Source organism: Mus caroli, chromosome 2, assembly GCF_900094665.2.
Source record: "Mus caroli chromosome 2, CAROLI_EIJ_v1.1, whole genome shotgun sequence".
In the NCBI taxonomy this organism is placed as follows: Eukaryota; Metazoa; Chordata; class Mammalia; order Rodentia; family Muridae; genus Mus; species Mus caroli.
This window is the reverse complement of record NC_034571.1, coordinates 71,182,865-71,198,374: the sequence shown is the minus strand read 5'-3', so window position 1 is coordinate 71,198,374 and position 15,510 is coordinate 71,182,865. Positions and strand designations below refer to the sequence as shown.

At 42.0% G+C, this 15,510-nt stretch overlaps 1 protein-coding gene across 1 annotated transcript; it reads right to left on the bottom strand.

The window, feature by feature from the left end:
• Positions 1-1,291: 1,291 nt before the first annotated feature.
• Rbm45 (RNA binding motif protein 45) lies at positions 1,292-15,084 on the bottom strand. The gene is made up of 10 exons (XM_021155467.1): positions 14,651-15,084; positions 12,928-13,050; positions 11,414-11,540; positions 9,606-9,728; positions 8,581-8,766; positions 6,577-6,706; positions 6,325-6,409; positions 6,013-6,176; positions 4,534-4,734; positions 1,292-1,607 (listed from the first exon to the last, which is right to left on the bottom strand). The coding sequence occupies exons 1-9, from the start codon at positions 14,948-14,950 to the stop codon at positions 4,542-4,544; spliced, it is 1,431 nt and encodes a 476-aa protein (XP_021011126.1). The 5' UTR covers positions 14,951-15,084; the 3' UTR covers positions 1,292-1,607; positions 4,534-4,541.
• Between the last annotated feature and the right edge of the window lie 426 nt (positions 15,085-15,510).

The following is a 15,510-nucleotide window of genomic DNA, read 5'->3' as shown; positions in this document are numbered from 1 at the left end:
CAAGAATATTTTGTGAGGGAATTCAAACATAACTGGAGGGTTAGAGCCAGAGAGCTTGGAAACAATTTAATTCCAACCCATAAAAAGTTAACTGTGCCCAGGAAGTAAGTTTGGAGGAAGGAATCTGCTGTCGACGAATCTTCAGTTTTCTTTACTTCAGGTTGTTTCCTCAGAGAGCATTTGCCTCTTTTTTAAAAACATGGCTCCGGCTCAAAGAAAAATATTGGCTCAGTTTCTACCTGGACAGATTAACTGAGAGTTTTAAAATTCTCAATAGAGAGATGTCCAGGTCTTAATACTCCCTGGCGCTCCCTGTAACTGGGCTTTCCTGAGTTGGAGTCTAACTCGGTGTGGTGGGCATAATGAGGAGGTAATTAAGCAATGCTTTACCAACCAACTTCCTGTTAAGTTGGCAAGTTCTTAATTCCTTAAGAGCTGATATAAATTTTCATTTTCGAAATTCTGGAAATTTCAAAATATAAAGTATTTTTTTAGTAATTGTCTTTGTGTTTTATTCTGCTCGACAGGTTCTCAACCCTAGGCTGTCCTCAAATGTACAGCAGCCTTCCTGCCTCAGCCTCCTGAGTGCAGGAACTACAGGTGTGATAGACCATGCCTGAGAGGAACCTACATTCTTATCTTTCATTTCAAAATTATTACATCTCCTATCAGAGCCTGTATTGATAATTGCTAATATATCATATTTTTGGAGTGGCCATTATGCTTCTACATTTATAAATGAAAAAAAATGTCTATTCTTTCAAAGCCACTGATTTAAATTTAAGTAAGTGTGGTAGCCTAGACCTATATTACACGACAGATGACATCTCATCCAACACACACACACACACACACACACACACACACACACACTTGTGCGCATAAAACATCCCTCTAGATTTTTTTTTAAATCATTAAGACTTTATAACCCTAAGAAATCCTCACAAAAGTATCAACAAAATTTGGTCTAGCAATAAATACACAACAGCCCACTCTCTCTAGCAAACACTGCTTGTGCCCTGGCAGAGCTAGCAGGGAGACTGTGTGGAACGAGTGTGCGCTTGTTTCACTGACTCTAATATGCAAGTGGCCAGATGGAAGAAACTCCTGTATGTCATGTCTTACCCGGAAGAGGCTGTCAATCACTGTGTCACACAACGGACACGCCTCTGCTTTCACAGATATTAAAAAGTGAAAATACACATCTCAAAATCGATGAAACTTGCCACTTACTTAAAGCCTAACCAGCACCTACTGTTTCCTTCTTGTTTTTCATATAAATAAGTCATGATTTAGTTATGCAAAGCGAACTTTATTTCTGCTATACATGACAACATATTTCTCTAAGGAAGCTTTATTTCTGCTATACACAACAACATTTTGTTCTAGGAAACAACTACTATATTAATTTTTCCATTAAGGTCAGACAAAAATACATGTCAGCGATCCCAGATAAGCAATGGTGTGAAGACTATCGGATATGTAAGAAAATAGAAAAAAAAAAAAAAAAAAAAAAAAAAAAAAAAGCTGTCAACTGTCCACAGGGGTTCGTCCAGTCAGGTTTTCAGTCAGTCAGCTGAGGATTATGTCATTAGTTAGTCTTTGTTCTGTAGAAAGAACACAACACAAGGATGAAAATCATCACGTGCAGCCGATGTAGTTAGCATCCCACACTGTCGGGAGCTCTGTAACCTCTCCATGGCCAGTCTGACCTGGTTCAGCATAAATGCCTCCAAGTAAACAAGACCAGACTTACTTAGAGAGCTGATGCTGGCAGGTACTGGCTGCATTGTGAGAGAGAGAAGTCTGTAAATTAACTTAAAACCACATGTTCTGAAATAGTAAAATGTCAATATTCTGCTAACAGAAAGAGAAATATAAAAACAAGACTCACCTCAAGAGGGAGATCAACTACTTTCAACACTGGCTCTTAGATCTCTCGGGTGGGGCTCACTGAACCCTAGGCTTATTCCTCAGAGACAAGAGCACCCAGCAGGCAGGAGGTGCATCCTATAAAAGCTAAATGAACAGTGCACCAACCACACTGAAGAAATCCCTCCTGTCACGACATGTAAAATGTGGGAGTCTATCAAACTATCGTGTTGAACCTTTAAAAAAGATCATTCACATATTGACACAGGGTCTCACTGTGTCTTCCAGGCTCTGCAGTTTCTATGATTCTCCTGCCTCAGTCTCTTAAGAACTGCAACTATAGGTTCAGGGTCCCACTCTTGACTAATAAAATTATTTAATGCACCCCAAAGGTAGAAAATCTCACTATGCAATCCATGGTTAATAGAGGATGTGCAACAAGAACAAAAGCCATGGTGCAATGAGAAGACATCTAAGTTATAGCTATTTCTATCCTAACCATCGCACCATTTTCAAGTAATCTGACCCCTTTTGATCTCTGCCCTGAATATGTATCAAAATTCAATAATGGTAAAAGCGCTGATGGCTAGCCATGCTGAAAACCATGTAGTTCCTTTAATTGGGAAGCCAGGTGAACCTGCATCACTGTGAAGGCGAAGCTGCCCTACTTTAAAGCTTGGCTCTCAGTAGCAGCTGGCGGGAAGGGACTTCTACGCCATCTTTTTTCCCCTTCACCCTTAAGCTTTTACTTTCTCATCATTTGTATAAGATAACGTCTGAAAGGTTCCACTAAAGCCATAAATATAAGGGTTTTTAGCTCACATTTACAAAGCTTTTCTTTCCTTTTATCAGGAATTTGGCTGTCCCAGTGCCTCACAAGGAACCTAGCCAAAACCCGAGTTCTCTCAAATCTCAAGAGAACTACACAGCTTTCCTTGTTCTGTTCGAGGTGGGCCTAGTGCACATCTCTGCTCCCTTCTCATTCACTCCCTCTCTCTAAAGCTCTCCCTGCACACCCACACCAGCCCCGCACTCAGCATTTCTGCTAGTCTCCTGGGTGCTGAGATTACAAGCCACTAATTCCCTTTAAAATGTAAATTATCATTAGAAAGGCTCAACTTTGAGACCACTTTGTATATCTTCCCATACTACGAAGTCAATATCTTGCCTTTTTAAAGGGCAAAAACTCCCTGAACAAAAGCAGTAATTATCTCCTACATACTAAAATATTTAAACACAAGGGTAAGTGTAATTTCTGCATTATACTTTAAAGGACTATTTATTTATACAGAATTAAATGATTAACATCTTATTAGCAAACAAGAAAATTTGCTTGCTAATTCTTTACTGGTACCAGAATATTTTTAGCGCTAAAATGCCAAGCTGTTTAGTATAATGAGTGTGAATTTCGTCATTAAAAAAGATATTTAAAAGCACTTTTAAAGCAGGATTATTTCTAGTGGGCCCAGTGGGCATTTTTCTCTGCCAAATGCTTTTCATGAAGAAGGAACTAATGACTTGCTTTGTTCTACAGAACCAGGGTCTTCACCGGAGAGGCCTACGGTACTAATTCCAAGTTCCTAGTTCACAACTTTGGCCAGACCTGGACGCTCCTGACGTGGAGCAGGGCTGAGAGGATGATGAGTGAGGGAACAGGAAACAAACAGTCTCTGAAACTCAGAATTCACTAGAGGAAAGCAAAGATGACGTCTCCTTTAAGTCAGAGATATGACTCACCACAGAGAAAGAAGATTGAGCTTTGAAAACTAACCCACAGGAAAAAGAATAGCTATGTTATATCAGTATTCACAGAAATGGAGGTTAGCAAATGGTCAGAGTTCTTTAGAAATACACAGATGCACATGAAAGTATTTTCTGAGCATATATTTTCAATGTGCAAACTCAAAAGTTTGAGTCTGGAAAGACACTAATATTTAGGTCCAAAAATATACATTATTTCATACTGTTTTTCAGTATGAAGATAGTAAGACATCAAAAGATTACTAAAAAAGACATATCCATATATATATATATATATATATATATACATATATATATACATATATACATATATATATATGTGTGTGTGTGTGCGCGTGCATGTGTACATGTCTGTCTGTCTGTCTGTCTGTGAGTATGTATACATGACTGAGTATGTTCACAGAGTTCAGAAGAGAGCACTAGGTGCCCTAGGGCAGTGGTTCTCAACCTTCCTAATGCTGTGACCCTTTAGTATAGTTCCTCATACTGTGGTGACTCCCAAATTAGATTCATTGCTACTTCATAATGGTAATTTTGCTACTGTTATGAATAATAATGTATATATTTGTCTTGTGATGGTCTTAGGTCGCTGCACACCACAGGTTGAGAAACAGTGCTCTAGACTGTAAGGTCTACACAAATGGTTATAGAAGCAGCCTGAGGTGGATCCTCTGAAAGAGCTGCAAGCACCTTTAACTGTTAATCCATCTTTCCAGCCCTGAATTTAAACAATTTTAAATTAACAAAATATATTGAAAGACGAACTTGGCTTTATTAATAGTTTTAAGCCAACATGGTTTTATCTGGCTCCTGAAGACCCCAGAAGGAAAGTTCACAAGTGAAATACTTACAGACAGTCCTTTTTTTAGACTCCTTCGCTAGTGGGTGAGAAGCACTTACCTTAAGACTCAGTAAGTTCTCTGCCTCTTTTTGGATTCTTCTCTTGGGGAATCTGCCAGCATAACTTTAAGTCTGACCCCATTCAGAATCTTCCCGTGCAGAGTTGTGATGGCCTCATTGGCGCTCTTTCTATCGGCATACTTGACATAGCCCACATTTTTTCCCGACACAAGGTAGACCTCAATCAGGTTCCCAAAACGGCTGAAACAAAGTAGAAGACCATCTACCTGTAAGTTCTAAATACGAGTCTCGACTCTTTCCCGATGCCTGTCTACGTTCAGCATGTAACTTCTCTCGGCGCCGCGCAGCAAACAGTGCCTTCTTCCACAAACTTCTCTTGGCTCCCGGAGGCCTCCTTCCTCACCAACTGCATCTTTGTCTCTCCCTTGCTCTAACATTTTCTTCATGACTCTCTCTACCCCATGGCTGTCCCTTTCCAATTTACCCTCTACTCTGTCTTTTTCCTTAAGATCTCAACGGTTCTACCTTGCCTCCTAGGTAAAAATGAACTTAGCTTCACTGGTGTCTCCAGCTTTGAATCCTCTACAGTCTCTCATTGTCCACATTCAAATGATCTCTTTTCATATCCTTCCAGCCAGAAAAACAAAAACCCAAACCCAAGCCACACCCTCAACCTCCTACTCTGGCAAAACTAGGTTTATCCTACAGGTCTCAGGACCTATCCTGCTTTAAAGAGAAACCTCTGAATTTCTGTGGGACCTTCCACTGCTGCTCTGTATAACAAACATCTTGTTCATGTAGTAGAATGCTTTGTTTACCACACTTAGCATGCCAGCCCAGTACATGCCCAGCACAGAGGGGCGCAGTGGATCAAGAACAAAACCACCAAACCCAAACCTAAATGAATCAGTTACATAAGGTCAACATATCTGTACCACACGACTGACATTGTGTATGGCACTTTTACATGCTACCTATTTGCTTAACTAATAAACAATCTTAGAGGGGAAAGGGCAAATGTCTAAAAAATAGCTATGGTAGATATAAAGTTATATTAAGATACAAAAATAGGTAAGAGCCTCCTCTTGCCTTTATTCTTACTACATATTATCCCCTATAATTAAGTGGTTTGCCCTCCATGTTATAGCCCTCAGGATCCAACCAAGTGTGGGTAAAATGTAAGATGTTTAGTAAACACTCAATTATAACATGGAGAAAACAGAACGCCAAAACAACAGGTCTGTGCAAATGAATCTTTTCCCAAGAGACAAGTGATTTTTTCCATTCTATACCTTCCTGTATATCTTAAGTCTTAAAAAAGAAAGCAGGGAAATCCCGTGTGTAGGTCAGGATGTGTGTCTGACGGAGAAAAGAAAATGAGCATAAAGAACAGCTCAGTTAAGTCGTTAGACCTCAGAGCAGGTCGCGGCGCAGCAGCAGGAGCGTGAGAACGGTGGTTACGGGTTTAAATGAGTGTACCTGCTTACAACTACCAACGGGCAGCTTTGAGAATCTTACCAGAATATATCCTCCAACACGTCTAACGGCAAAGGGTGGGGATTAAACACAATAAACAGCCTTTCTTTCACAGGAGTTTCAGGCGGCGTTTTCTTTTTGCACGACGGAAGTACAACATCTGTCTGGATTTGAGGCGCCTGTGAGGCAGCACTTCCTCCAAATTGCTGCAGAAGAGTCCGGCACAAAGGGAGAGAAAAGAAGGCAGCCCTTGAGCGCTTTGGGGCCAAGAGCTATGTGTTTCGGCACCCACGTGGTCTTTTACGCCAGCTCGGAAAGCGTCCTCAGTACAGATGCACATTCTTCCCCACTTACCAGCAATTGCTGCTGACTCGTGGTACTCCACACCATCGACGCGAGCTGGGCCGCCACCATCTGTGTCGCCATTTTCCTGATGAGTCTGGAAACAACCACCGACGGTTTATGGGAAACTAGAAATACTCAGCATCTTAACAATAATTTGTTTGCTGTGGCTTCCTCACCTGAGGTGAACTGTTTATTTTTATCCTTCAAGCCAGAGTCACGTGGCCCGCGGCTTGACTTGGGCCACTCAGGAATGGTACTTACTCTGTCATATTACTCCCGTCATCCAGGAAAGAGACGACTATCCGATTCCCAGGAGGGTACTGGAACCCATGTAGTTTGTATTTTGCATAAATAGCTGATGCTACGTTAAAATACTGAACCACACCATGACCTAAAATAGAGAATATACAGACATGCAAAAGGCAGCAGACCGCGACCTCATCCTTAAGGCCTAAGTTACAATGTATTCCTTTCTCTTTTGTCGTTTTTAAATTTTATATGCATTGGCATTTTGCTTGCATGTATGTTTGTGTGAGTTGTCAGAAGCTCTGGCACTGGAGTTACAGACAGGTGTGAGCTGCCATGTGGGTGCCGAGAATTGAAAGAGCAGCCAGTGCTCTTAACCAACGAGCCTTCTCTCCAGCCCCAGTTACAATGTATTTCAAAGGTGGAAAAATATAGGACTTCCATTATTCTCACACAACCAGTAAGTACAAATCAAAGATAACAGAGAACAAAGTTCTGCTAAACATGCATGTAACACTATTTGTAGGCAGTGAAATATAAGTTAGATCTTAGTAAAATACAAACATTTTTAAGAAATTGTAATATCAGCATATATATTCAGAAATATAGTAAAAAAAATAACCTTAAGAAAATGTAGTATCAGTATATATTCTATCTAATGAGTTGAATTTTAAGATTCTTCTCTTAGCAGGAACTTGCTAGACCAGGCCATTGGCCTTAAACTTGTAATCCCACTGTTTCTGTCTCCCAGTGCATCCTGGGATTACAGACACTTAGCACCAGGCCCAGCTTACATTTTCTTATATAATAGCCATATACATAAAAACCAAAATCTTAATTCTTTGAAGCTAAGAGTTTTTCTTATTATACTGAACAGGAGACAATGAGAACCTGTCCACGGATAGAGTCAGCTAGTTGCAACCGTGGAGGAGGGTGATCTGTATGAAAATCAGAAATGTTGCCTGCTTCACATTCCTTAGAAGAGATTTCAGCTCTGGGACTAGGTGTCAATTGAGTGGGCAGTGCTGGGGGCAGGTTTATCCTGGAGCCCAGGAGCTTGTGACACAACCAAGAGGCTTTCATGACTTCTCTGTCGTGAGAAACAGTGCGGTCCTCTGTAAATCAGACGGACTGACTAGGTTTTACTGTCAGTCTGACATAACCTAGGGCTGCCCGGAAGGAGGAGCCTCAGCTGGAGAGCCGCCTGGAGCAGACCGCGGCTGGCGTGCTGTGAGGAAGGGCCCTGTCTGTAACTAATAGCCCCTGCTTCTACCCCGACTCAGAGAATGTAGGGAGAGGTGCAGAACACTTAGGATGCCAGCGAGGTAGAGAGACCTGGAAATGCACGAGGAGGACGGTTTAAACACTCTATATGCATCAATTTAAAGAGCCAAACCAGACCCTAGCCTGAGGCACTGTTGTTTTACAATGGGAAATAGAGAATTCTTTATTTTGTGAGAGTTAAAATATCTTTTATGGTGAATAATTTATATATATAAAAAAAAGATACATTCTTGAGGGTTTATTTACTAAGGTATTGTTGGATTTTAAACTATAAAATAGGAAAAACGGAGGGGCCAGGAGAAGGTAATGAGATTAAAGTACATGATATACCTGAACAAAAATGTCATTGTGGGGCTGGCGAGACGGCTCAGTGGATAAGAGCACTGACTGCTCTCCCAAAGGTCCTGAGTTCAAATCCCAGCAACCACATGGTGGCTCATGGCCATCCATATGAGATCTGACGGCCTCTTCTGGTGCTTCTGAAGACAGCTAGTGTACTTCTGTATAATAAAAAATAAATCTTTGGGCCAGAGTAGACTCTGGCCTCGCATGGTAAAAAAATTCACTGAATAATAAACATGTATGTTAACAAAAAGAACTAAAACAAACAAAAAAACCTAGAAAAAGAAAACATAACCTTCCTGCAGTATACACAGCCTAAGAAAGTATCATGTATGGATGAAAACTGATTTCACAGAACACTGCAAGCTTAACAACAGCAAAACATCATTTTACCATAATTTGAATAAGGATCTCGCTGAACCTCACAATATTCCAGCCCTGGGACGATGTCAAAAATGCTGAAGAGCTGCTCCTCCGTGAAGGGGACTCTCGACACCACCGACAGGCGTTTGGAGACAGCTTCTTGGCCTCTGCTACCGTTCTTGTCAAAAGTTGAAAATTCAGATTGCTGTTCTCCAACTATATATATAGAATACACACACATACATATTTATACATAGTATACATATATAAATGATTAAATTTCTATACATTAAAAATTATATAACCATTTTACACAATGATATTTAAAATGTCTAGACATGAGACACTATATTTTGTATAATTCTTTTAAAAATATATTTTAATTTATCCTCTGAGAGTTTCATACACATATACAGTATGTTTTGATCATATCTACCCCTGTCTTTTGTAGTACTGTAGTATTCTACAACCATAGAGAAGCGGTGACAGGAAAGTAGACAGCTTCACCCACTTTCTTAACTTCAATATAGAACTACTTCAGAACTACTTCAGGAGAGCCTAGTTCAATGCTACAGGAAGGAGTGTAGAATATAAAACTGTAAAATATGGCAAGAATCTTATCTGAAAAGTTCTGCCTGTGCCTCTGTGGACTCTAACCCACTCTCCCCCACTTCCCAGTGTCTGCCTTTGGTCCTCTCCTCTCTGTAAACAGCAGCACAGTAAAGGGATACCTGCATAAAACTTTCATACTTTTGGTTAATTGCACAAAAAAGCAGAATTCACACACACAAAATATAGTGGTTAACATTTTAGTATGTAGATAATGTGTAGCTAGTCAGAGGAATCTATATTGTAAAGAAGGTAAACAAGGTTTATGAATTAAGGATGTTAGAAGAACTGAGCAACTTCTCAGGAAAAAACCCAGCAACATATCAGATTTTCATTCACTAGGTAGCATTTTCAGGTTGCTGACAGATAATGGCTTGAAGTCAGCTCACAGGTAACCAATATGCTACATACATATTAATAAGAAGAGGTACAGGCAGTCTACTCACCAAAGGGAAACAGATTTGCTTTGGGTTCCTGTCCCAAAGCCTCCTGCCTCATGCTACTGTAATAATCTTGTTCTGGGGACTCCGACACTTTATTTTTAGGTTCAGCCAAGAGTGCTCTGAAACCTGAAAATGAGAACCCGTGAATTTTCAAGCTTCATAGTAAACTTAACATGTTTGATTTTGCGGATCTGACCTAGTTTTAGAAATATAACTGTACAAGGCAGAATTTACATGGTGGCCATCCCCATCAGACTGGCTTCTTTGTTTCATGGTTAAAGGACAAAAAGTATATGAGAAAACAAACAAAACAGAGCAAACAACAACAATAATAATAACAACAACAACAAAATCAAGAGCCCCAAGTAGAGGTTAATACAAACAAGCAAGGTCAGCATTGCTGTGCCATTCTTCCAAAAGATGGTGTCGCCCATTAGCTCAGCGTGCTTAGCATCAAAACCCCATTGGCTGTCCTCATCTTTAGCCTGTTACCATGCCTCCCTATACAAGGTGGGAAAGCCCCACAAACCCTCTAAAACAAAATGCTTATCCATATTATGTGTACATCTTTATATGGGTTCATAGTGTTCATATTATCCAGCAGCTGCAAAGGCGGCTTTAACTGATCTGAGCTCATTCTGTCTGTAGGGAGGAGTTATGACTCTACAAGGAATAGGAGGTCAGGGAAAACAAGATGTACTTTTGTTTTCAGTCTTATCAACATAGATATAAAGTTTTAAATGTCAGAGCTAGCAGGTACGTCTCTTATACCTTCCTCTTAGCATACTGAGGAACATACCACAGGAAGCCAGTTAAGACTGACTTCTGAGAAACAGAAGGACCTAAGAAGAAAATCAGTGTGGACTTTAGAGGCAAATGAGAATTCTACTGATCAATTGCAACTCTTTCCTGTATATATAGATTATTATAACAGTCTAAAGCACAGAGTTTAGTACACCTCTTATTTGCTGAAGTCAATTTTATATATAACATTAAATATCCAACAATTTGCCACTATAGCTTCAAATTATTTACCCGAGATAGCAACTCTTACCAATGCCATCCTTAATTTGTATGTTTGTTAGTATAATAAATCCTTCTTAGGGCTTAGGTCAGGTAGGAACAAACAGAATCAGACCTGCTGGGCACAGGGGCATTTGCCTGTAGCAGACAGCTAGGAGGCCAGGGCAGGGGAATCACAAGTGCAAAGTCCAGTCTGGGCTACACAACAAGACTCAAGACTCTGTCTTAAGAAAAACAACAAAGAAAAATATTTTTAAAAACCTAAAAGGGTAAATCAATTTTCAATACTTTAAATTACAAAATATTTTTTTAAAGCCCCAAACCTATGCAAACAATGAGCCAGGAGTGTCCTGCGCTTACTAGCGAGGGTTCAGGCGATTGTTTCTCAGGATGGCATCAGTGCATGACTGATTCATCAGTGCAAAATGTTTTCAGCCTTGGAGCTGGATAAGTACCTGCTACACTACTCACACGGCATAGCATGGAAGGCTGTTATAGTAATGAGAATTTCTTTTTAAAGGCCTTTTAGCAAAGTTAAAAACAAAACATAAAAAATTATATTCTGGGGCTGAAAAGATGGCTCAGTGGTTACAAACACTTGTGGCTCTTACAGAGGACCTGGGTTCTGTTCCCAATACCCACATGGCGGGTCACACCCATCTGTAACTCCAGTTCCAGATCTGACATTCCTCTGGCCTTGGCAGGCACTGCACCCATGCGGTGCACAGATGTACATGTAGGCACAACCACCACACACATAAAATAAAACTTTAAAAGCCCATTCTTACTTCTATCACAGTTTTCTATTGCCTGGGCAGCTTGTGATGGTTTTAAATAGCGCACGTAGCCCAAGCCTTTACTTTCTCCAGTGACTTTATTCTTAATAATGCTGCAATACTCGATATCTCCATACACCTACAAGAGTCAAAAGAGATGACCTTAGGAGACTCACAATTAATAATGGAATAAGATAGTCCAAGACTGAAAATTATACGTATTTGTGTCTTGTGCATGCAAACAATGCAATCCTTCAAGGTGACACACACACTCTATACTGCTGATTTGACAGACAATGAAGCTGAGCCTATAGAAATCTTGCCTAACCACAGAGAAACTAAACTGGGAGAGAAAGGCTTGTCCACACCGCCTCACTTAATAGACGGGTGGGCGTGCTCTGGAACTGGGATTCTGAGATTAGCTCAACCACTCAGTAGCCAGGCAGTTTACTCTCCTCTGTCAGCATCTTCAGCACCTCTGACCTCACTGGACTGCGAAAGGTTAAATGGACTGATCTAGGTTAAACGCTTAAGAGTCTAGGAGACGCTAAATACGCAGCAGTATCTGTTGAAAATGTTTACGTGTCTCCAGCAGCATCGTGAATGACTGGATGCTCTTTTGAGGATCAGTTCAAAGCAGAACATAATAGTCTACTCAGAAAATTAGTGTTTGGGAGAAACACACAGTAATGTTTAGTGTTGGAAGACACGTAGGCTTATAAACTCATGCTATGTCATCTAGTATGTATTTTACAAAATCCTCTTGTAAACAAGTTTATTATATATTTAGATTAAGGTGCTTTATTGTTCTCTGAGAAAAAGATAGGTAAACATTTTCTTACTATTGGAGGAGGTATGGAGCACAAATTTTTGGAATCTGTTATTTCTGAAGGTCAACTGGAGTCGGGCCAAAGACATAAGAAAATTATTTTTTCCTGCTAGCTTCTTTCTTCTTGCTTGTCACCCACCTCCAACTCACGGTGTTAAAAGGTTAGACAGAAGAGAATACCACAAGAAAGCAACCACCTCAAAACAATTAAAACTGTGTTGAGAAAAAACCTACAAATAGTTGCTGCCTACAAAGATTTAAAATTATTTGTCCAAAGTCATTTTCTCTGATTAGCAGCTCAGAGCTGTAACGTCTTCCCTTAACTGTGACCCACAGAGAAGCTCAACCTTAGGATAAAGCTTGCTGTGAGTGAGTGTGATATCAACATAGCACAGGCCATGATCAGAATTAGCCAGCACAGCTCACGTGCTCAGGCCGGTGACTCACTCTGTGGCAGGGCAAGATAAATGAGAACCAACAAGCGCTTTGGAATTTTGAGAGCAGGCTCTGGGGGCAGAGAGGGCTTGTACTTTAGTGCTACAACCTATAGCTGTGTAGTCTTAATGAGAATACTCTGCGTTTGCACTTCATTTTCTCAACCTAGGTCTTGTGATGAACTCTCATTACGATCGTCCAGCTGTTAGTGACTGTTAGTAACAATGTTGAGGGCGGAGCTATGATGACAACACACAAGTACCTTGAACTTCTCCCGCAGGTCTTCTTCTGTATAGGACTTTGGTATCATAACAAAGATTCTCGTGAGTTCTTCATCTTCAACATCCCTGTGGCTTCCTGATGATCGGGACTGGGCAATGAAAACCTAAGAAACATATAAAGCCTTCAGAATAATGCTGTGTATTCCTATTCCTTAAGCATATTTATAACCCTGGCTTCAGTTTAAATCTGTCTGTAGGCCAGGCAGGCCTTGAGGTGATAAGGATCACCTTATTCACAAGGACCCATGAGGGGTTCTGTGTGTGTGTGTGTGTTTCCTTTAAGGAGGGCAGTGTGTATCACTGAAGTGTGAGAAAACTATGGACCATGGAACACTGCAGGAGGCAGAAACTCAAAAGACACCAAATATAAAAACCACGACACTGTATACTTTTGTGGAAGAGAACACTGGGTCCAGGGGAAGCTTACCTTTGCTCAGGAGACAGCTTGTTATAGAGGCAAAGGACCCTACTTACAAGACACAGTTAGAGGCATATCCCTAGGTGGTCTATTTTAGTTATTTCTTCAGTAATACCCACCATATGTCAAGCACTGCCAACGGTATTAGAAGAAATGGACAACTCTAAGTTAATTTAGTCAACACACCAGGAATGAAGTAGCCAAAGAAACATACAAGAGAAACTTGAAAGAAAACACAAATAGTAGAGAAAAGGGGAACCTTGGATAACATAAGAACGGGGGTACCATCAGATCACAAATTTCTAAATTTTCAAGCCTAAAGAGCTTATAAAGTCCCCTGATTAATGACTGTATCTATATAGGGCACATGAACCGCCTAGCACACACCTTGTTCTCAAAAAGTTTAACCCCGCTCCTCCCTTGCTCTTTCCCTGCCACCCCCCCCCCCATTTCTTTCCTCCTCTCCACTCGCTCATGGCTGGCCTCTTCTTCTTTCTTCTTCCTTCTCTTTCTCTCTTCTTCTTCCTCCTCCTCCTCCTTCTTTCCCTCTCCCTCCTCCTCTCCCTCTGCCTTTCTCTGCCCCTGCTACCCTCTAACTCCCCTCCCCATGCCCAGGTGCAGCAGAGAGAGGGGCTGGAGACACTCCAGCCCACAGTCCATGAACACTCACAAATGGTATTCTTACAAAACCCAAACCAGAACTCCCCCACACCCTGCACCGTTTTCTAGGTTTACCCCTTTCCAGTATAGCATAGCTTGTCACAAAATAATTTTACTTTGATAATTTTCTGTTTATAGGCATGGTGCTGTAATATTTTTTTTTTACTTAAGAGATCCTTCAAGCTTTGTAAAAATAAAATACACGAGAAAAAAAAACCCAAAAACTAAATTTTCTAGTCGGGAAGGTAATTACAGTGTTCGAGAGAGGAAGCTCAGAAAAGTTTTCACAATAGACAGGAAGACGGGGACAGGAGGTTGTCAGCCACAGTTGTGCTATCCTTGGATGTGGCTACCCAATCTGTTCCCAGGGTAAGAGGCTCCTTTGGCCAGAGGCCGGGGATCCGCTCCTCCAAGCCATCCTCGGCACACTCACGGTGCGTGCAGAATCCAACCCCTCTCCTACCAGTTGCACAGCATCCCCGGCGCAGCAAAGGGGCGGGAGAGACCCCAACCCATAGCGCCGCCACCCTCGCGAGCACCCTCAACCCCGGGCACCCATATCCCAAACACCCCAACCTGGGCATCTCTACCTCACACACCCTAAACCAGGCACCTCAGTCCCGCACCTTGATGGGCTTGGTGTCGCTGGGACCCAGGCACTGTCCGTGCATCTCCTCCATTGCCCGGCAGGCCTGTGAGCTGCGCGCGAACTTGACGAAGGCCACGCCCTTGGACTCCTTAGTGTGCTTGTCGCGCACCACCCAGATGTCCTGGATGTCTCCGAAGGGCGAAAAGCGCTCCCTCAGCACCAATTCGGATGTGTGCTTGCTGATCACTAGAAAAATGCGGCTGTTGGGCGGCTCATCCAGGCTGTCTACGCCCGGGCGGAATCCTCCGCTGCCTCCGAAGCCGCCGGCGTCGTCCATGGCGCACCACGCGGGAGCCAGGCGCAGCCCCGCTGCAGGCTCTGTTCACCCAGCAGCTTCCCGGCCGCTTCCCGGCAGCTCCCCGGCTCGTCCCACGCCGGTAAGCAGCTCCGCTTCCGGAAGAGCCGGGAGCCGGAAAGCAAGTGCGTCCCGCAGTGAGGTCTGTGGGCTTCCGGGAGCATTCTGCAGCGCCCCCTGGCGCCACGGTGGACTCAGCAATCTCAAATCTTCAGTCCCAGGGAAACCAAGAATGGGTTTATGCAAACCACTTTGCCCTGTGGCTAAAAAGATCCACCTGCCTGATTCTTAAGCCTTCCCAAAGCTGGCTTCTTCTAAGCCTGTAATCAGATTGCTACATTTGAGGCCTCATGGGCTACATAGTAAATTTGAGGTCAGCAAAAGCACCAAACCAAAAATATACAAAAAAACAGGCAGGCTTCACTCAAAATGGTCCATAGAGACAGGTACAAAGGACCATTGCGTTGGGGTCTTGCAGTAAGGGGGAAGAGACTGGACTTGGTTCCAGTAAGATAAATGGAGGACAGTACAATATGAGTGTC